Consider the following 21,789-nt stretch of genomic DNA (forward strand, 5'->3'; position numbering starts at 1 on the left):
CGAAAGTCACACAGCAATAAATAATGCAGTCAAAATTTAAACTCATTCCTGTCTGACTCCCAAATTTATGCTCCCAATTATAAATAATTTGTAAGTGGGTATGCCTTTGTCAGCAAATCGAAGAGAAAGTACCATTTACGGAGTCCCTACTGCCTGCCAGTAAAGATTTTATTTGGATGGATTTTATTTAAATGGATTTTATTCCATTATTTCATGGAATCCTCTTATGAGGTAGACACTTCATTGTCTCTCTGCAGATGAGGAAGCAGAAGTTCAGTGGTAAGGCTGGACTTGAGACCCTGATGTGCCCAGCTCCAGGGACCAGGGTCTTCCCTGACAGGAGCTCCCCATGATGCTGGTGGGATCATAAAGGAGTTTGCCTCAGGGCCTAAAGCACCACAGTTCGTACCATGCTGTGGTTTAAATATGTCCCCTAAAGTTCATGTGCTGGAAACTTAATCCTCAATGCAACAGCGCTGGGAGGTAGGACCTTCAGAGGGGCTTAGGTCCTGAGGGCTGTGCCCTCATGAATGGATTAATGCTGTTATCTCAGGAGGGGTTTGTTCTCACGAGAGTGGGTCGTCATAACAGCAAGCTTGGCCCTCTCTTGCTCTCTCACTTACCCTCTCTCACCTCGCACCTTCTGCCATAGGGCAATGTAGCAAGAAGGCCCTTGCAAGAGGCCGGCACCTTGATATTTGACTCCCCAGCCTTCAGAACTGTAAGAAATAAATTTATTTTCATCGTACATTACCCACTCTGCGGTATTCTGCTATAGCAATACAAAACAGAGACTGAGAATTGATACTGAGAAGTGGAGTGTTGCTATAACAAATACCTGAAAATCTGGAGGTGGCTTTGGAACTGGGTAATGGCCAACAGCTGGAAGAATTAGGAGGAGCAGCTTAGAAAAAGCCTATATTTCCGTGAATGGTGCATTCAGGGTGATTCTCGTGAGGGCTCAGAAGATAAGAGCTGTCTGTCGAAGTCTGAATATTCTTAGAGATTACTTAAGTAGCCATGACCAGAATGTTGGTAGAAATGTGGACCATAAAAGCCATTCTGATGAGGTGTCAGACAGAAGTGAGGAACAAGGTATTGGAAACTAGAGTAAAGACTATCCCTGTTATCATGTGACAAAGAACTTAGCTGAATTGTGCCCATGCCCTAGGGCTTTATGGAAAGCAGAATTTAGGAGGAATGAACTAGGATCACTGGCAGAAGAAATAGCAGCAAGGCATCCAAGGTGCTGCATGGCACTTACAGTAAAACGGTCACTTACAGTAAAATGAGAGAAGAGAAGAATGATTTAAAGGCAAATCATGCCTGTAATCCTAGCGTGGTGGAGGCCGAGGTGGGAGGATAGCTGGAGCTCTAGGTGTTCAACACCAGCCTGAGCAACAGGGAGACCCCATTTCAACCAAAAAACAAAAAGAGAAAAAAACAAAACAAAACAAAACCCAGCCGGGCGTTGTGGCACGTGCCTGTAGTCCCAGCTACCTAGAGGCTGAGGCAGAAGGATCGCTTACAGCCCAGGAGTTGGAGCTTGCGGTGAGCCACAACCACACCACTGCACGCTACCCAGGGCAATCGAGTGAGACTTGTGTCTCAACAACAGCAACAACAACAAAAAAAAACCCAAAACAAACAAACAAAAAAAACAAGGCAACTGAGAACAGCAACAACAAAAAAAAGAGTTTATAATGAAAAGGGAAGCAGAATTAAAAGATTTGGACAGATCTCAGCCTGGCCCTGTAAAGAATAAAAAGGCAGGTTCAGGAGAGAACACTAACTTGTGTCAAGTGACTGTTTGCTAAAGAGATCAGTATGGATAGAAGGAAGCCGGGTTCTATTCATTAAGACCATGGGAGAATGACCCTACAGGCATTTCAGAGATCTTTGAGGCAAGCTAGGCCCTTGAGGGCAAGGTTTCCAGAGAGGTACCTGCAGCACCTCAGCCTGTGCTGTCCTGCACCTCAGGACTGCGCCCCGCGAATTCCAGCACGGTGCCCCTCAACCACTCCAGCCAGGATTCGAGTGGGCTGGAGTGCAGCTCCACCTGCAGTTCCAGAAGATGCAAGCCGTGAACCTGGGCAGCACTTACATGGCGCTAATTCTGCAGGTGCAAAGAATGCAAGAGTTGCGGGACCATGGTAACCTCCACCTAGATTCCAAAGGATGTTGTACACAGCCTGGGGCCCAGGCAGAGACTTGCTATGGGGCAGAGTCACTGCAGACTGTTCCCTCAGGTCAATGCCTAGTAAAGCCATGAGAGTGAGCAGCCCCTGAGACCCCAGAACTGTAGGGCCACCAGCATTCAACTCCAGCCTGGAAAGCTGCAGGCATGAGGCTTCAACCTGTGGGAGCTGCTGGATGGACTGAGCTTAGCAAAGCCGTAGGGGCAGGGCTGCCTGAAGTCTTGGGGTCCAACCCCTTCCCCGATGTATGTAGGAGGAGGCACATGGAGTGAAAGACTGTTTTGGAGTCTTAGTATTTAATGTCTGTCCTGTTGGGTTTTGGACTTAGTTGGAGCCTGTTATTCCTGTCTTCTTGCCTACTTCTTCCTTTTGGAATAGGATTATCTATCTTGTATGGGTCCCACCATTGTATTGGGGGAGCAGATAACCAGTTTGATTTTACAGGCTCACAGCTGGAGGGGAATTGTGGGGACAGGACAAATTGTGCCTTGAATCTTACCCACATCTGATGCAAATGAGACTCAGGACTTTGGACTTTTGAGTTGCTGTTGGAAAGAGTTAAGACTTTTGGATCTATTGGGTTGGAATAAATGTATTTTGCATGTGAGAAAGACGTGAATTTAGGGAGTAAGGGGCAGAATGCTCTGGTTTGAATGTGTCCACCTAAGTTCATGTATGAGAAACTTCACTCCCAAAGCAATAAGGTGTAAGAGGTAATTAGGTCCTGAGGGCTTTGCACCCACAGGTGAATTAATGCCATTATCTCAGGAGTGGATCTGTTATCTCAAGGGTGGGTTTGTCCCAATAGCAGGTTTGTCTCCCTCTTGCTCTGTTGCTCACGTGCTGCTCTCTCACCTTGTGGTGCCTTTTGCCATATTATGATGTGGCAAGGAGGCTCCCACCAGATGCTGGCACCAGGTTCTTGGACCTCCTAGATCCAGAACTGTGAGCCAAATATGTCCTATTGTGTATAAGTTACCCAGTCCGTGATATTCTGTTATAGCAACAGAAAACAGACTAAGACACAGCATCCACAGACATGCCCGTGGGGCAGCAATAGTGACTTCGAACAGGGCTGTTGCCTTATTTAAAAACCATTAAAGAGAAGACAGGGCATCCAAAGAGAAATGCTTGATAACCTACCATGAAAATTAAACTGATCTTTCCAGAGGCAGATTCACCAGGAAACTATAAAGGCTTAAACTGCAGGCCCTGTACTAATTTTATTCATGATTTATATTAATTTCTTTAAAGAGACCTCAACAAAACCTGGATATGCCCCTATTTTATTTCTCCAATCATTTTAAATACTCTGTTGTCTAATTCGAATGAGATATTTTCAAGATTAAGTCCCATACTTTTAAGTTTTAAATATTTTTTATACAGTATTAGACATGTAACATGTCCTCAGGTGGTAGTGATTGAATTACTAATAAATTGCCCTTGACTCTTAGTTTAGATCAGGAGTTGGCAAACTTTTTCTTAAAGAGCCAGATAGTAAATATCATCAGCTCTGTGGGCCAGACTGTCTCTGTTGCAGCTACACAAGCCTGCTATTCCACCACGGAAGCAGCCATAGACAATAACTAAACAAGTAAGTATGGCTGTGGTATAATAAAAATTTTTTGTGAAAACAGGCAGAGGGCCATAGTTTGCTAATACCTGGTTTAGATAGTCAAAACCTGCATCTACCTTAATATCTTTGCATTTATAGATTGATGTGAATATGATATAGACATAAATATGGGATATAGAAATAGATATAGATTTCCCTATGGTTATTTGTACATATCATTTTCTTTCCCCATATCAAGAATATGGAAATTTTTAAAGACAATTTATTTTCTTCTACATGCTATTAAGTCAATTTTGGAGTACTTTCAATGAGCATAAGATGAGAAGGAAAGAAGAAAGAAGCTGGCATTTTATAAGTGCCCACTGCTTGCCAGAATTCTAAGCACTTTTACATATTTACATTTTTAAATGATTGTCTTTTAATTCACTTGATTATCCCATGAGGTAGGTTTAGAGGATACATTTTATTCCACAGTTAATAGGAATCAGTAAAAAATGTACTTAAGGAGAACCCTTTTGAAAATGGGGACCAGCACTTCATACCAAACAGGGAAGACAAAAATATCTTATTAGTATTTTATCTAAAAAATGTACTTGAAATAGAAAAATGTGTTTATTGTATGTTATAGTTAATAAAATTTAAGGTATAAAATTGCAACTGGTCTCTAATTTTTAGAATGAACAAAGACTGAATCAAGTGTTAATTTGGAGGTATTAATGCCAAAATTGTATAATGCAATATGACTTCACATTTTATTTTCCCAACATTTTGAGGGGACCATTGTATGAGGCTTTTAATCCTTTAAAGTATCAGCTGGTTTGTCTTTGATTTTTCCTGCAACATTTTCCTTTGCGGATGACCCTGCTATTTTTAGAACAGCTTTCCATCATCATTTCCATCAACTTTGTGAAATCCTGCATCTTTTGTAAACTTTGCCTTTTCACTTTGCAAATGGCTCACATTATACTATTAAATGCTGAACTTGATGGTGAAGCAGAGACTGACCTGCAAAGCCAGGACATGCCCTGGATATAGGCTGCAATTTGTAGTTCAATTATCAAGGATGTTTGCATGGAGAGCTCATTAGGGAAGAGTCTTTTGTTTACAAAAATTATTGCTGCCCTGTGCCATCTCTTAACTGCAAAGGCTGGGATAAAGGATATTAAGATAATAAAGATTCCTTGATTTGTCACTCTTGTTTTATAGATAAGAAACTCATGTTTGGAAAAATAAACCTGCCCAAGATCATGTGGTTGCTAAGTGGTGAACTAGTTGTCTATTACTGCATAACAACTACCATAAAACTTACATAGTGGCTTAACACAACACACATTTATTATTTTACATTTACTGTGGATCAGGAGTCCAGGCATAGCTTACCTGGGTCTTCTGTTCAGTGTTTCTCAAAAAGGCTACAATTACAGTATCAGCTCGGGCTGTGGTCTCATCTGAAGGCTAAACTGAGGAAGAAGTCTCTTCCAACAGTCTTTTGTGGTTGTTGGCTGGAGGCCACATTTGGTTCCATACCACACGGGCTTCTCTAACATGGCAGTTTGCTTCAAAGCAGCAAGAGACCAGGCATAGTAGCTCCTGCCTGTAGTCCCAGCAGTTTGGGGGCCGAGGCGGGAGGATCACTTGAGGCCAGGAGTTTGAGATCAGCCTGGGCAACATGGCAGGACCCCATCTTTATAAAAAATAAATAAAAATTTATAAAAACATTTTTTAAAGCCAGCAAGAGAGTCTGCCAACAAGATGGAAGTCACAATCATTTGTAACCTAACCACAGAAGTGACATTCCATTACCTTTACTGTAATCTATCATCTAATAACAAGGCACAGGTCCCAGCCACCTTTAAGCAGAGGGAATTACCAAAGGGTGTGAATAACAAAAAGATAATGATCACTGAGGGCCATCTTAGGGTCTGCTTGCCACAACTAGACTCCAAAACCCTTACTCTTTTTCTTTTTGGCACTGGTTTATAAGGGGAACATGGCAGGTACTTGCAACACACTTAACATATATCCTTACATCACTCTGTAGTACCTACTAGCTTGGCATGAATCTTTTGGATGTTTAATGAGATTACTTTGTTGATAATGAAGCTTTGCAGTCCACAAAAGAAGGCAGAACCTCAGTCCCTAGCACAGTGCCTGACACATGGGAGGCATGCTGCAAATGATGAGTTGAATGTCCCTGGAAGACTGACCTTAGCATTCCAGGATATATCAGAGACATGGCTTGTCCTAGAGAAAGAAAGAAAACGTCCAGAAATGGGCTGATTCTCTCCACTTGCTTGGCCCAGGTTCCCATTGTGCCTACCCCCTCACCTGGGCCCAGGGATCCTGGGAGTTGGAAGTGCCTAGATAATGGTTCTTGTCTCTAGCACACAAGGAGAAAAGATGGTGAATTGCCAGAGCTTGACTAGCATTGCTTTTATGTGGAAGTGTTAAATAAGAATGGGGTACTGGAGAATGTGTTGGCGGCAGTATTAATGGGACTTTTATGTATTTGAGCTGATAACATTGTTAATGTGGAGGACGACAGAGGCATGGAACAGAGCTTCTTGGTCTGATGAAGGCTGAGAACCTGTCCCAGGTAGAAGCCTCCATTCTCCCCACCCTTCCTCGCCCCCCAAATACAGCATGCTTAGAGAACATTAGATGGAGCTGAGAATACTGGCAAGAAGGAGCTCTTTAGAAATAGCCAAATGGTGCCTTGGACTGATATAGATAGGGCATGGGCAGTGTGTGAACTGAGACATCATCTTCCTAGGGCTTCTACCAATTTTTAGTTGATTTGCCCATTCTAAATAAAAGAATCCCAGGTCTGATAAAGCAGTAAAAAATTCCATCAGCCACATGGGACACAGTCACTGTTCTGACCCATCTGAACTAAATTTCACTTGTCCAATAGTTAACACTTATTAGGCCTGTGTTCTGTACAGAGCATGGTGCTGTGTAATCTATGAGCACTGTCTAATTTACTTTTCATAACATCACTGAATTAGGCGCTATTATCATTCCTACTTACAGATGAGGTGGTAAGTGGAAGGGCTGAGATCTGAACTCAAGTCTATTCATCTTTGAAAGTCCTTCCAGTCCTTCCCACCAAGGTTACTGGCTGAAAGCCTGAACCCACAATAACATCCCTGAAGGGCCTTTGGGACCATGTTTCGATTCCTTCATTTCACAGGTATAGACACTGCAACCTCGGGAGAGGAAAGAACTTCTCCAACTGTCTCAGTGGGTAAACAGCAGAGCTGGAAGTAGAACTGAGACAGGTAGCTTCTTTAGCTAATCCTTTGGGCTGGGCGCTGTGATCCCAAGAGGAAAATTGCAGTGTCCCTGCTTCACCATATTGGCCTATTAGAGAACACAGATGCAAGGGGTGCAGGCAGGGTATGATAGGCTCTGCTCATGGTTGCATGCCTAGGGCCTAGAGGGTCAAGGATTGGATGAATTCTATGAGACGGTAAGAACAAAATCCTCACTGAATGCACAGAAGCATTTTTCTGATATTGCCTGGGGAGCAGGAGAAGATGGACCCTTAGCTCTTGGGGGACAAGGACTGTCTTTTCCTAACTCCTGGCATGTAATAAATGGTCAGTAAATATTTTGTTAAATGAACACATTAATGAAGAAAGACATAATAGAGCATCTGACATTTGAGCTGAGCCCTAAGGAGGAAAAGGGAAGTGTCAGTTGGATGAGAGGAAGAAAGCATGTGAACAGGAGAAACAGAATTTGAAAGGGCCTAATGTGTCTTGATTAGGTTGCAAGTTTGGTGTGATTGGGGGACGAAAGAATGAAGAGGTGAGCCTAGAAAAGATGCCTAATATATTTCAGAGCTCTGTTGTTGGGTGTGCATATGCTTACAATTGTTAAACCTTCTTCATGGATTGACCCTCTTATCAATATATAGTGTCCCCCTTTGTGTCTTACAAAAATTTTGGTCTTAAAGTCTATTTTAAAGTCTGATATTATTATTTCCATCCCAGCTCTACTTTGGCTACTGTTTGCATGGACTAGCATTTTCTATCTTTTCACTATCAACCTATTTATGTCTTTGGAACTAAAGTGAGTCTCTTGTAGACAGCATATAATTGGATCATGCTTTTTATCCTTTCTTTGATGGCAAGATCTGATGTTGGAAAACCAGATTTACCTTGCTAAAGAGTTGGAACTTCACCCTTTATTGAATGAGGAACCCACAGCTGTATTTAAACAGGGGGTTGGTATAATTAGATATCTCTGCTTTAAAAAATGATATTGGAAGGTTTGTAGAGGGTGGAATGGAGGCAGGAGAGGAAGTGGTGAAGGGCACCCTTTCCAAACACCCTCCCCTATGGCTTTCTTTTCTTCATCTGCTGTTCTTACCGCCCCTCTCCAGCTCAGAGTGTGAAGTAGCACCAAAGGCCCTCCCCATGGAGCGAGCCTTCATGCAGATGTCAGCCACTGCCTGGCTCAGCTATGTGTCACTTAGCTGACCCTAGAATGCAACCTTACAACACAGGGTGTTTATTTTCTTCCCACGCTCTTCTAGTTGTAAGCCTGGCAATTTTTAAGATAATATTAAGAGATGAAATCATTTTGAATGATTTCAGAATTATTCTTTGTACTTTTTTTTTGGTCTGTACTATAGGTCTCTGACATCTGATGACATGATTTGTAGTCGTTATGCACCTCACAGGTAAATAGGCACAGCACATATTTGGGGAAAATGGATGAATGTCAAATAAGGAAAAACAGCTCTAAAAAGGGAAACTGAACACCTCAGTTTTATTTAAATTCCCTGTATGACCCTGGTATGCAGTGTTTCACCTTTTGCCCTGACACTGGTGGGACTTAGCAGAAGGGAATGGATTGTAACCAGCAAAAAGAATAGCAGACATGTCCAGAAAGGTTCACTTTCAATTTACCAAAAACAAAACAGAGAGTAGCATAGTGGGAGATGTACCAGGCTGGGAGCTGGGCAGCCAGGGTCCTCATCCAAACCCTGCAAGGAGTTATTCTGTAGCACTGGGAAAATCACTCAGAACTCGGGTATATATTTCCTTTCTGTAAGATAAAGGAATAAGAATAAATCCTCCTTAAGGTCCCTTGAGAGTTCCAGTTAATGGAAGTTTGGGAAGAGCTTGGCATGAACCAAGTCAGGAAAAAGAAGCATTAGGAAAATTATTTTAGCTGTGACTTATGCTCTCATTTCTGGATTCCTAGGGGGATGGCAAAGTTTGGGTCTTTTCCTACACCTGTGATGGACCTCACTAATTGATAGTAGCATTTCCCCCCAGTTAGCTTAGCCACAATCTGAATTCTTCTCAACACAGTATTCCTTGACTGATCCATCATAGTGGGTTTGCAAGATAAAAATGATTTGTCAACCCTGTTCTGAGAGAATGGAGCAACTCAGTAGGAGATGACTCAAACTTCCTTTTTGGAGCTGACTAATAGGGAATAAAGAAATCCCTGGCACACAATGGATGTTTTACCTCTGAGGCATTTCAGTTGAGGATGAGTAGGATGCTGGTATAATCTGAGGTTGGTCACTGCCTTTTTGGGTTGTGTCTTCTGCTCAAGAGCAAGGACCAGTGGCGGTAGCTGAGGATTCAGACAAGTGCGGCTAACTATGCTGTCAGCAACACCTGCTCCTTTAGAGAATTCAGTTCTGGTTTCACCTGCCTAGAAAGACTGTTTCTACACACCCCTGTTCAATGGCAGACAGACAAGGACTCTAAGAAGGAGAGTCTGGCTGGGTCAGTTGCTGCCTTCCTCCTGTGTCTAGGACATTTTGCAGACCACAGGAGCTTGGGAAGCTGCCTCTGAACAGCCGTAATTAGAGCAGGAGCCAGCAGGGATCTCTGGGAACTACCCAGAAATGGTACTGAGATTTTTCTCCCCCAAACCTGGGACTCCAGAAGAAGAGAAGGGAAGAAATTGTCCTCTCACAGCTGAACTGGGAACGGTGGCCGCTCTCCCTGCTCTGCAACTGGCTCTGACCACACTTTGTTCTCTGCAGGTTCTTGTTCAAAGCCCCATTGCCGGCTCCCAGCACACAGTCTGACCCTTCACTCCCTCTGTGACCCTGCTGCCCGAGCTGGAGACTCAGTTCTCCGTCTGCAAAATAGAGACACAAACAAAACGATGACAATGCCCTGGCCTTTCAGTGTTGCTCTCAGGAGTACCAGAGAAAATGATGTGCAAAAGAAATCACTAGGTCAATGCTGAAGCTTTCACCCTAGTTGTCCTGCCTTGTGAGGGGATGTTTGGCTGTTAAACCTCGTCCCTTATTTCCAGTGGGCCCAGCTGTGTTGCCCACAAAGGGAGGCCAGGCATGGGCGAGGAGAGGCGGGTGGGATTTCCTGGTACCACTGTGGTCATCCTCACATGTGCTTCTGCAGAAGCTGCTGTGCCTCCCTTGTCTGCTGCCCAACAGAGGTTTGGTACCGAGTGGGCCTAGACAGGATGCACTGGTTCTTGTCCCAAGCCCCCTGCATCTCACATGTTAGAACCAGGTGCAATGACAGCATGGCCCTTCTGTGTCAACTCCTCCCCACGCTCCCCAACCCTGGCTCCGTTGGAAGATGGCGGAGGATGAGGAAAGAATACTGAGGGTGGAAGCGTGCAGGAGATGGTGGCTGACTGAAGGGTGTGTTCGAGACTGCCGACCTTGACTGGATTCATTTATAAAGACAGCTGTGACGCTGCAGACAGAAGGCTGCTGTTGGCTCTCCCCAAACTCCTGGCCACAAACCCTGGCTCACTCCCACAGGTCATGAAAGGGAGGGGGAAGTGGGAGGCAAGGAGCAGAGGAAGGAGGGAGAGGAGGGGAGAGGAACAGTGAAGGAAAGGAAGGGGGAGAAGGAGAGGAGAAGGGCAAGAAGAGAAAGTGCAGGGAACAGTCAAGGCTATAGAGAAGGAAGCCAAGTGACAAAGACAAAAGAGAAGGAAGAGAAGGAATGATTGGTGAGTCGTGGAGAGAGAGGAAGACAAACCAGGAGGAGAAGGGGAGACCAGTCTAGCACCTCATCTGTGTCCAGTGACACATGTGGCTTCCATCAGCAAGACGGTCTCAGTCTGAAATAGAGTTCATGTTTTAAGGGTAAGTTGAAATGTGCAAGAAACTAAAGAGTGTTTCCCCTTCTCAGGTTAAAGGGGGCTTCCTTGTGCAAATTAATGATAGTTCTTCAATTGCAGAACATCGATTCCCGAGGTTGCTGGTGAGGTTTGGGAAAGTGCAGAGCTACGCCAGGCATTTGCTGCCTCCTGCTGGCCTAAGCTGGGTTCTGCATGCTCCCTGCAGATGTGAACTAAGCTGAAATTGCGTTTTGGTGGTTGGTTAAAACTGAATTATCCCCTGGCTCTGAAATCAGACTATTAGAGCTGAAAGGGAGATAGGTCTTCAGCCCTGACCTCGCTTCTAAAGCTTAGATTTAGATTTCAACCGGCCTAATGGAGATTTCCACTTGGACCTCAAACTTAGCAGGTCCACATGTAGCTTTGTCTTTGTAGCCCTGCTGATGTCCATGAACAGCAGTGTCCACCCCTCCCCCCCTGACACCCCTGCGATGTTCCTCTTGCTCGGCCTCCGTATCCCATTAGTCACAAATCCTTCCGGGACCCCTGAGAGGGTTCTCTCTCATAGGACTCTTCTCATCTCTCCAGTTCAGCCCTCATCCTCTCTCTTGTCAGCCCATGACAACAGCTTCCTGAGTATTTACTGTCCTGTTCACTGTTTTTGGATAAAGATATAGATATAGATATAGATATGGAGAGAGATATACACACACACATTTTTAAAGATCTGCAAAATAAAGTTCAAACTCTTCATTTGACCCAAAAACCCCTTCATATGGTACTCTGGACTGTCTCTCCAGGACCACCTTATATCCCTTGCCTTTAATTTTAACAACAGGGCAATTGCTAATCTCTGAAATTGTTCTTATCCATTCTTCAAACACTTGCCCATCCTTATTAAGGTCTAGGCTTTGAGCTAGTCACTGGAATACAGAGAGGAACAAGACATGGTCTCTGGTCACAAGGAGACTCTGCGGAGTCTGATAGACGAACCCACAAATGCAGCACGTGGGGTACCCCACTCTGTAAAAGTTGGACGCACTTGGGGCAGATTCCCATTCCACACTGTACCGGTTTTCTATTGCTGCATAACAAATTGCCACTAACTTAGTGGATTATAACAACACTTTTTTTTTTTTAATTTCACAGTTTATGTGGGGTAGGAGTCTGGACACAGCTTAACTGGATCCTCTGCTGAGGGTCCCACAAAACAGCAATCGAGATGTTGGCCAGACTGTGTTCCATTCTGGTGCTTTGGGCCATATTCCAAGCTCACATGATTGTTGGTCCTCACAGTTCTAGGACAGGTTCCACTTTCATGCTGGTCGTCAGCTGGGGACTGCTCCCAAGTGCCAGAAGCCACCATAGTTCCTTGCCACACTGCTCTCACAAGCTCTTCAAAACACAGCAGCTCACTGCAAGGCTCAGCAGGAGAATCTCCAGCTCCAGTCTGTGAAGACAGAGTCTCATATAACGTAACATATCACAGACGTGACTATCCCATTGCCTTTGCCATATAGCAAAACTTAAGCTGAGGGGTGACAGCCCATCACTGTTGCCATATTCTATTGCTAGAATCCAGTCACAGTTTCTGCTTGTACTCAAAGGAGGCAGTTACACAAGAGCATGACTCACTGGGGATCACTTGAGGGCATGCCCACCATGCTCACACCTTGTAGAATCTTCCCAAGATTTACATACGGCTCAAGTACAGGAGGCTGAGTAAAGTGTCTGAGTCTGGCTGAGGGATCCTGTTCCTACCAAATTAGTTCAGAATTGACCCAGTCATGAGCTACAGCTCCATGTTCCATGTCAGCTAAAGACAAAGCCGAGTGGTTGTGGTTGATGGCTTGCATTGCAGGACAAGGACCTTAAAATTTTAGACAATCTTGTTCTTGAAAATTCTTCAGAATGTGGCTATGCCACATCCTCTTCTTTTTGTTTGTCATTCCTGGCCCTCAACATCCATCCCACCTCCCATTTCTGGTTAATTTTTCTTGTTAAGTGGTTCAGCATTCTCATGCCTTTAGGGTTGCAACTTCCAGCACAACAGGATCAATAAAGTATTTCACTAGACAAAGGCAGTTCCCTCCCTAAGAGGAATCGTAGTGCCAGGCATTAACATAGCATGTTTTATTTAGCACGCAATGCAGGCAAATCCTTACAAAATGATCACAGGTTATAATCAGTGCTGGAGTAGGAATGCATCAGGGTGCCGTGGATCCCAGGGAAGGGACCACACAGGGGAGGCTGCAGAGAGCAGCTGGGGTCTGGAAGGCTCTGGAGCAAGGCATGACTGACGCTGCCAAGGCATTAGCAGGAGGACAGAGGGGGACATGGTAGGGACAGACAGGGAAGAGGAGCATCGAGACAGATGGCACATGGGCTCAGAGAGTTTGAGGAAATGCTGCCATTCCTAAGACCTGCTTGGGAGTCGGGGAGCAGTGAGAGTTGATGAGGCTGTGAGGAGGGCAAGGCCAGATCATAAAAGGCCCACACTCTTTACTGAGGGAGAAGATCAAACTGGGTTCTGTGTCCCTGAGCTTCGTTCTTTGCACTTGCACATGCTGTTCACAGTGCCTAGGGAGCTTTACCGCAGGTCAACACACATAAAATGGTGAATGACCTGGATAAACTCGGACGTGGTCAGTGCTAGCTAAGCTTAGAAATCCTTCCTGCCTCTCGGCCAGAGCCCTTCTGGGTGCTTCCAACCTTGTGCCCCCAAAGTGTGTGGTGAACACTTGGATCATGACCTCGACCACACTCTCCTGTAATTATTTGCCCTGTTTTCCCCATTGAACTAAGGGGTCTTTGAAAATGAGCAATAGATTTTATTCATGTTTGTAGCCTTAAAACCAATACTACGCCTGGGACAAAAGAGGCACCCAATAAATGGATATTAAATCACAATAAAATAATAGCCAACTCTCACTGAAGCCTCGCTATCTGCCAGGCACTCTCCCAGACACCTGACTTGGGTCATATCAGAGAATAATTGAGAACATGGGTGCTGTCATTGGATTCATTTTACACAGAAGGAAACCAAGATACTGAGAGGTTGTATAATTTGCCTAAAAACACACAGATCATAAGAGGAGGAAGGCGATTCTAATCCAGGTCTCAGCTACAGAGCCTATGAATGAATAAAATAACGTCTTGAGAGAACTAGAATGTGGACTTGCAGAATCTTACGAGAGCGATTAAGTTCCGTGCATGTTCCCCGGGGCCTGGCTGGCCAGCGTTGAGCATGTGTCTGTGAGAGCACCATGACCCTCAACAGGTGACCAAACACTTTCCCACACCCGTCATTTCCATGGTCCTCGCGATAGTTGTGAGCTCTAGGCAGATTCCTTATTCTCCTTCTACAGATGATTGGGGCGCCCCAGCTCCATGTGCTGCTCAAAATCGCATAGAGAACACAGGGCCTCCTTCTGAGCCCACGTCTTTGGACTCCAAACTCTGTGGTCATTTTCCTAACAACACAATGACCCTGACAGCAATGATTCCTTCTTAGGAATTTCTTCATCTCCAAAATAGGAATGATCACATCTCACCTGGGAGGTTGTCGTGAGCATATATAAAGCAGCAAGTGGTAGGTGCTCACGAAACACCATCATCATCATCACCACCATTATCATCATCCTCACCTGAGAAGATTTAGGACTCGGGGTAGGAGGATTCCAGCCATGTGTCAGAATCATGAATTTCAAGTAAAATGGCCAAACACATGAGGAGGAGGGGATCTTGTGTAGCTTCCTAGGCAGGGTTGGAAATACAAAGATTCAGGTCTGCAGATCAGGGAGTTTATTGGTCAGAAAATGTGACCAGGATCCCTAAGGGTCAGGGCCAGGACTTGGGGCCCAGCCAAGGCCAGGAGCAGACATTCCCATCCTCCTTACGTCATGGTTTTACCATCACACGATGAGACAGCTTTCTGTTTGGACTGTGAGCTCATGAGCACAATCTAGCTTACTCATCACTGAACTCCAGCTCTGTGTCTCCAGTGTCTGCCACATAAATATTGAATGAATGAATGAACAAAAGCCAAAAAAGGCATGGCTAGAACTTAGTAGGACAGAAAGCCAGATTACCTGGAGTAGGAAACTTGGTGTATGTGTGCCAAGCCTTGTCCATTTACCTTGTAAATTCCCTCATAGACACCCAGGGAACCTCATACTGACCATCACTGAACCAGAGACTCTCCACCAAGAGGGAGAACCATTTTTCTTTGCCGAAACAATGAACCATGGTGTCTCTCTCTCTCTCTCAGAGACACAGACACACACACACACACACACACACACCCGAGTTTGTAAAGACGAAAATCTTAAAGAATTGTTTGCAGTGTGCTCCTGCCTGAGGCAGAGGCATGAACCAGGTGACTTCTCCGTGAATTTTAAAAGGACCAACATTCAGAATCCTTCAGTGTGGTGGCTCCTAATCTTTCTAGCATTTCAAAAATGATTCTCAAAAAAAACAAAAACAAAAAACGATTCTCAAGATCTTTAATTGAAAGAAGTTCTTTCCTTTTGTAGCCATTGACTATAAAATGGAATAATATTCATACTTCGTAACAGAAGCCTTTGCCGAATTTATTAATCTTTTGAGTAAATTCGTGTTTTCTTCATACTAAGAAAACATCGTCATATATTTTAAAATCAAAGTCTTCTACGTGGAGGAACATTATTAATTTATTTATAGTCTTGTTGATTTACCAAAACTTGTGTTAACTTTTGGTTGTTCAGGACTCTGCAACTCTCCCAGGTTGGGACAAGGTGGTCTAGTTTGAATTCTAACTAACTGACTCTACTAACTGGCCAGTTAAGTAAAAGTGTGCACATTGCTCAACCTTTCTTACCTTGTTGCCTTTAACTGGGACAGTACTTCCTACCCGCCGTGTAGGTCTGTCGGGAAGAGTAAGTGGGATAGCATACCCAGCACGTAGCCATGTGCAGTGGAAGTTGGAGCTTCATCCTGGCTGACGCCTGTCCCCGTCGTAGCCTCAGAGTGAGCCAGGGCTCAAGGTTTCTTAGTCTCTTTCTTCCTTCTCCTCTAGGTTCCTGATTGTCCTGGGGTGCTTGATTCTGGCTGTCCTGACCACGTTCAAGGAGTACGAGACCGTCTCGGGAGACTGGCTGCTGCTACTGGTAGGACGGCCACCCCGCGTGCTGCTGCACCCGGGGCAAACACCTCTGGTTAGACTTCCACAGTGACGAGAAGGAGGCTGCCTCAGGTCTCCGGCCAAGTCCGGGCCCAAGAGAAAGCAATGCCTCCCTTACTGGGTGAGGCCTGCCACGGGCACGGATGGACAGAGGAATGGCTTTCCTGATAGGGATTTGCTATCCCACATCAGAGATCAGGGAAATGAACAAGGTCAAAGCAAAACCAACACATACGCTCAAACGTATCCCAGTCCCCTGGAAGTTAACTCAAAGGCAGTTTCCATTCTAAAATCTGCCTCTACTTTTTCTCCCTGGTGTCCTACTTCCTAAACTCTGAGGATCTCTTCAAGGGCAAGAATGGGATCTCTTCAATCCCATTTCTACATGAAACCTCTAAGTGCTTCCCCTGTTTTCGCTGTCTGCTCTCCATCAGGTGGGGTGGTGAAGCGAAAGCAGGCTTAGAATCCTTGGGCAAGTTACCTAGTGTGCCCTGACTGTTTGCTCACGTCCCTGCCTAGAGAATGTCAGGTGGGGTGAGGAGCACATGCTGACGTGGGCTGGGCCAAGCCTCAGCGCCCTGCCTGGAGGATCCAAGCAGGACTTGCTCCTTCTGTAGCCCCAGGACAGCACTGGTCAACTGGGCCCTTGAATGACTGTGCCCTTGCTAGGTTAGGAGTCAGCCTCAGCTTTTAAGGTGACTATGATGGCATGGAGTGTGGCCCCAGCGTCCACAGGGGGACACTGGCCCCCTGATTAGGGTTCACAGAGCAGCAGTGGTCATGCCATCTGCCACTCCAGAGGCAACAGGTCCCTTCTGAGGGCAGCGTTTACAACCGCACAGCCCAGACCTGAGACTTGAGTAGGAGAATCCTTGTAAACCTTCCTGTCCCCGGAACTAGGTTTCAGGGATTGCTGTGGAGCAGCAATGCCTTGAGGGTCCCAGGGAGGTCACAAAAGAGAGGGAGGTGAAGGTGTCGGTATCTGACCACCAAGGGAGGTGCGGGAGGGAAGGCAGGCAGCGTGGCAGAGCACTTCCGGACATGGGCTCTGCAGCCCAGCTACCTGAGCCTGGGGTCCCTTCTTTGCTACTCCTTAGCCTTGAGAATTTTGTTTAACCACTGTATGCCTTGGTCTCTCAAAACTCAAGATGAAGATAATATTATCAAACACTTGGGGTGGGGGGTGCCTGGCCCAGGAGCCAGGCTTGGTAACCATTAGCCGCAATTAGCAACACCAGGGCCCAGACGCTGGGTGGAAGTAATGGATTATGTTTCATTGATACCTCTCTTCTCAACCCAACCGGGCTTCCTAGGGGCTGTTTGCACATTAAGGGCACTTTTTACAAAAGTAAGACACTGGAACAAAAACATAGAAAAAGAGCAAGTAATCGCTTTTCAGTGCTCACCAGTGTTAGGGACAGGTAGCACCTCAGAATGCAGACGGAGCTCTCCAGACTGAGTGGAGGTGAGCAACCTGTTCTGTTCCTCCCCCCGCCCCACCCGGCCACCTCCACCAAGGAAACAACCAGAGTCACAACAGCAACCTAGTTCTGCAGATCTTCAGGGCAGGAATCCCTTGTTCCGGACGACTGGGGCCCAGTTAATCAGGGCCTCTCCGTGTGCTCTTCCACGCAGGAAACGTTTGCTATTTTCATCTTCGGCGCTGAGTTTGCTTTGAGGATCTGGGCCGCCGGCTGCTGCTGCCGGTACAAAGGCTGGCGGGGACGCCTGAAGTTCGCCAGGAAGCCCCTGTGCATGTTGGGTAAGCCCTGACCCCCAGCCCGGGGGCCTCCTCAGTTCCCTTCTTTCGGTGCGTTACTCCTCTGAGGGGGTTCTGAGCAGCTATTCTGGGAAACCACTGGCATTGTGAGGCCAGCCCGGCCTCTGACCCTGCCTGGATGAGAGGGACAGCGCCAGGCTCCCGGTGCTGAAATTCCTCCTTCCGTGGCTTATGCTCATAATGACTGTACTGGGCAGGGATTCTTAACTGGGGCATCAGGGGAAGCATCACTCTTGGCATTTGAGTTGTGAAAGAGCCAGCAGGTGGCAGGATGCTGAGCATCCCTGGTCCCTAGACTAGTAGCACTCCCAGTCACTGTGACAATCAAAATTAGCCACACATTGCCAGAACGGCTGGGGTAGGGGTGACAGGCGTGACCCCATTGCTAGTTGAGAATTTACTTCTATAGGACCATGTTATGCCCATTTTACAGAAATGGAAACTGAGGCTCTCGGAGCTAAGTCATTTTCTAGTCAACAGCAGATTTTGTGGTCAGCAGCAGATTCCATCCTAACACCCAGGTGTGGTCTTATGTCTTGGACTGTAGTTTGCTTTGAGAGGTGTCTCTGGAATCCTTCCATCCAGGGGCAGGCATTTTGATGGCAGAGCAGGTGGAAGCTGTCACTGACCTATTGGTGCAGTGTGGGCCCATGTGTTTCCATCTGAAAATGCTGCTAAGATCCATGTAGTGACAGGACAAAATCTCCTTGAGTGACAGCTAGGAGTCTTGGAGCTTCAAATCCCTGGGCGGGGTTACAGGATCATAGAATGTCATCCAAAGGCATTCAGTTCAACATGCCCTCCTGTCTGACGCTCTAGTTGCTTGCAGCAGCCTTTAAGTGGTCACCCAGTCTCTGCTTGTATGCCTCTAGTCACGGGGTGCTCACCACCTATCAAAGTATTTATCCCTATCTTAACTCCTCTGACTTTCTTCAGATGTTTGAGTCTAGGCATTTCATTCCTCTTTCCCTTCCAGCAGTGTTCTTTTGTCCAGGAAAAATGTCCTTAGCGGCTTCTACTTTACATCACATGTTCTCAGCACCATAGTCTCTCTCCACTGAGATGCTGCTCATTCCTCACTCCCCTTTTGAAAAGTTATTGGCAGGACCGATGCAATTCTTCAAGGGTGGACGGCCAGCCCAGAGAAGGGCTGGACCACGTCCTTTGTCCTACATGCCAGCCTTCTCTCTGTGCAGCCGGGGTTGTGTGGCCTTGCTCTCTCCCTGCTGAAACCTCTCTGCCTGGTTCCCACCTGCTGCTGAGGTTGGACTTCTGGGGCTTTTGGTTTTTTCCCAGAATTCTGAATGCAAGTAGGATGTGCCTGTGTGTGTGTGTGTGTGTGTGTGTGTACATGAACACAATTTTATTTACTATATTTTTTTCATATTTCTCTCTTCTTTCTTCCTTTGCCTTCTTTCAATGTCTACTCCCCACTTTCCTTCCCTTCCTCTCTCTTTTTCTTCCTTCCAGGTGTTTTGCAAGTGCAATGGTATTAAGACTTCCTTTTCTTCTTGGAGAGATCTATCCAGTGCTGAGCAGGAGTCCTGTGGGGAGTGTGTGTGTGTGTGTGTGTGTGTGGAAGGATGGCTTTGTGATGGGTTATACCCAAATTTAAAAAGATTCCTGTCCAGTTTTAGAACATCCTGGGGTGTGGGACCCAGACCCCTCCAGGACAGGCATGTCCCCCATGAGGCAGTGTCCACTGTCCCAGGATGGGCTATGGTCACAGAGCTCCAGGGCTCCTCTCTGCCCTTCCTGGAGAGACAAAGCTGGTCCTCAGTGTCACACCATCCTTGCTGGCATCTTTCCTGATGTTGCTGTGTTTTCCACCCTAACATATCTCCACCTCTCCCATAATGTGGCCCTTGGGGGAAATGTTGCTTTTCTCTGCTAATAATTCTAAAAATCTGTTTGATGAAGTTTTCCCCAAATTTACTTGGCCATGGGGCCCTTTTTACTTGCTAACCCTCTGCAGAACAGTGGGGTGATAATTAATCCAGGTGTTGGGTGCCACTGAAAGGAACAGAGACCAGTTCCTCTCTCCTCTGTCCTAGACTGCTGATTTCAGGGGCCTCCCTAGCCATTGCAGAGGTGTCTCATCCCCGTGGCCTCCTCCGCTTTCATCCGTGGCTGTGGTGGACATTTTCGTGCCACCTTCTGATACCAGCATCCCAGGTCATGGGTGGGCCTCACTTCCTTCCACAATCTACTCCAAGGTCTTCTCTGAAGCTCAGAGAGATCACTAGGCAAGTGCCACTCAGAAATATGGGGCCTTAACACCCCCAGCAGAGGTGACCCTCCTGCAGCAGGGGACAAGAGTGAAAAGGCAGATATCCCAGCCTCCCGATTTTCTAACAGGTGATCTTGGCGAGTGTTCTGCCTACCGCTCAGAAGACTCAGCAGTGACCTTAATAACACCCTCTTTCATTATGTTTTTCTCCTCCCTCTCCTTCTGCAATCGTTTGCATCCTGGGATTATCTCTCAATAAATTACCTGCACCCAAGTTCCTGTTTCAGGTGATGCTTTTAAGGGAAACCTCTAGTAAAACAGTGTCTGAGGTTTAGGCTTCACCTCCACAGCCTGAGCAGCTCCAGATTTCCCTCCCGGCCTCAGGGTGAATCCCAATTTCCACCCCAGGGAGCCTGGAAATCGCTGCTCTGCGGTTTACAGCCCTCACTGGAGTTTGACAGGCCTGTGTCCAATGCAACTGCTTCTGGCTGTGTGGCTGTGGGAAGGCACTCATGCTCGGAGATTCTGTTTCCTCATCAGTTACAGGAGAATAATCCCACTTACCACCTGCGGTTGGTGTCAAAATTCAACACCATAGCGCTTAGATCGTCCCACCGCGTGGCACGTGTCCGTCTGCCAGCAGACAGCACCTGCGATGATGCCATTGCCTCTGCTCCACCTCTCTCCCCTCTTCCCTGCCACTCTCTCTGTCCTCTCCCCCAGACATCTTTGTGCTGATCGCCTCTGTGCCCGTGGTTGCCGTGGGAAACCAGGGCAATGTCCTGGCCACCTCCCTGCGGAGCTTGCGCTTCCTGCAGATCCTGCGCATGCTGCGGATGGACCGGAGGGGCGGCACCTGGAAGCTCCTGGGCTCCGCCATCTGCGCTCACAGCAAGGTAAGTGCCGCGGAGAAGCTGCAAGAGCACGCGGGCCTCTCTTCTACCTGTGCCCTTCCGTGGCATCCCAGAGGGAGCTCATTCTGCCACCACCGATGATGGTGACAAGGAGGAGGAGGAAGAGGAAGAGGAGGAGGAAGGGCATGAACAGGTGTAGTGCAGAGAGCAGTATCGGGTAGACCTGCGCATAGGTCTCTCGGCTCCACCAGATGAAAATTACTCTGGTCAAGTCACTGGCCCCTTTTTGGCCCTCAGTTTTCTCATTTTTACGATAGGGACAGCAATGCCCGTACCTCCAGATTGTTGAGAGGATGAAATGAGCCCACGCAAGGCAACATATGGTGGGAGGGAAAGGTTCTAGAGTCACACACGCCGGTTTGAATCCAGACTCCACCTGTGTGGCTTTGAGGATTTTTTGAAACCTCTCCAAGTCTTGGTTTCTGTATTTGTAAAGTTGGAATGAAAACACGCTTACCTCATAGGGTTGGTGTGAGCATGAAATGAATTGATACATGGAGACACTTGGAAAGTACCGCCATGGTAGGAATTGTTCGGTTGCTGTTGTTACTATGTAACGCCCAAAGCACAGTGCCTAGAACTTAGACCTTGACATTGACTAGCTCACCTCCTGGGTCAGGCACTATGGTTGCCCTGTTACACTGATGAGGAAGCAGACACAGAAAGAGGAAGTAACTTGCCCAAGGTCATGCAATGGGACACAAACCCAGGCAGTCCAGCTCCAGTGTGCGTGTCCGGTGGTCTGCTCCTGGCCATGGTGGTGCTCACTCTCGGAGGGAGATCAGCGGCTAGGAGGGGGTAGGACTCAGTCCAGTCCCCTTCCGGAGTCCCACATGGTTAAGTAGGCGTGGAACCC

The 21,789-nt window shown here is 46.7% G+C and overlaps 1 protein-coding gene across 1 annotated transcript in view; it reads left to right on the forward strand.

The window, feature by feature from the left end:
* The window catches only part of KCNQ3 (potassium voltage-gated channel subfamily Q member 3), a 296,583-nt gene that overhangs the window by 234,145 nt on the left and 40,649 nt on the right, over positions 1-21,789 (forward strand). The window contains exons 2-4 of the mRNA XM_069465967.1: positions 15,905-15,995; positions 17,645-17,771; positions 20,743-20,915. Of these exons, the coding sequence (XP_069322068.1) occupies positions 15,905-15,995; positions 17,645-17,771; positions 20,743-20,915 (391 nt within the window). The remainder of the gene's footprint in view (positions 1-15,904; positions 15,996-17,644; positions 17,772-20,742; positions 20,916-21,789) is intronic.

Source organism: Eulemur rufifrons, chromosome 3, assembly GCF_041146395.1.
Source record: "Eulemur rufifrons isolate Redbay chromosome 3, OSU_ERuf_1, whole genome shotgun sequence".
NCBI classification, from domain to species: Eukaryota; Metazoa; Chordata; class Mammalia; order Primates; family Lemuridae; genus Eulemur; species Eulemur rufifrons.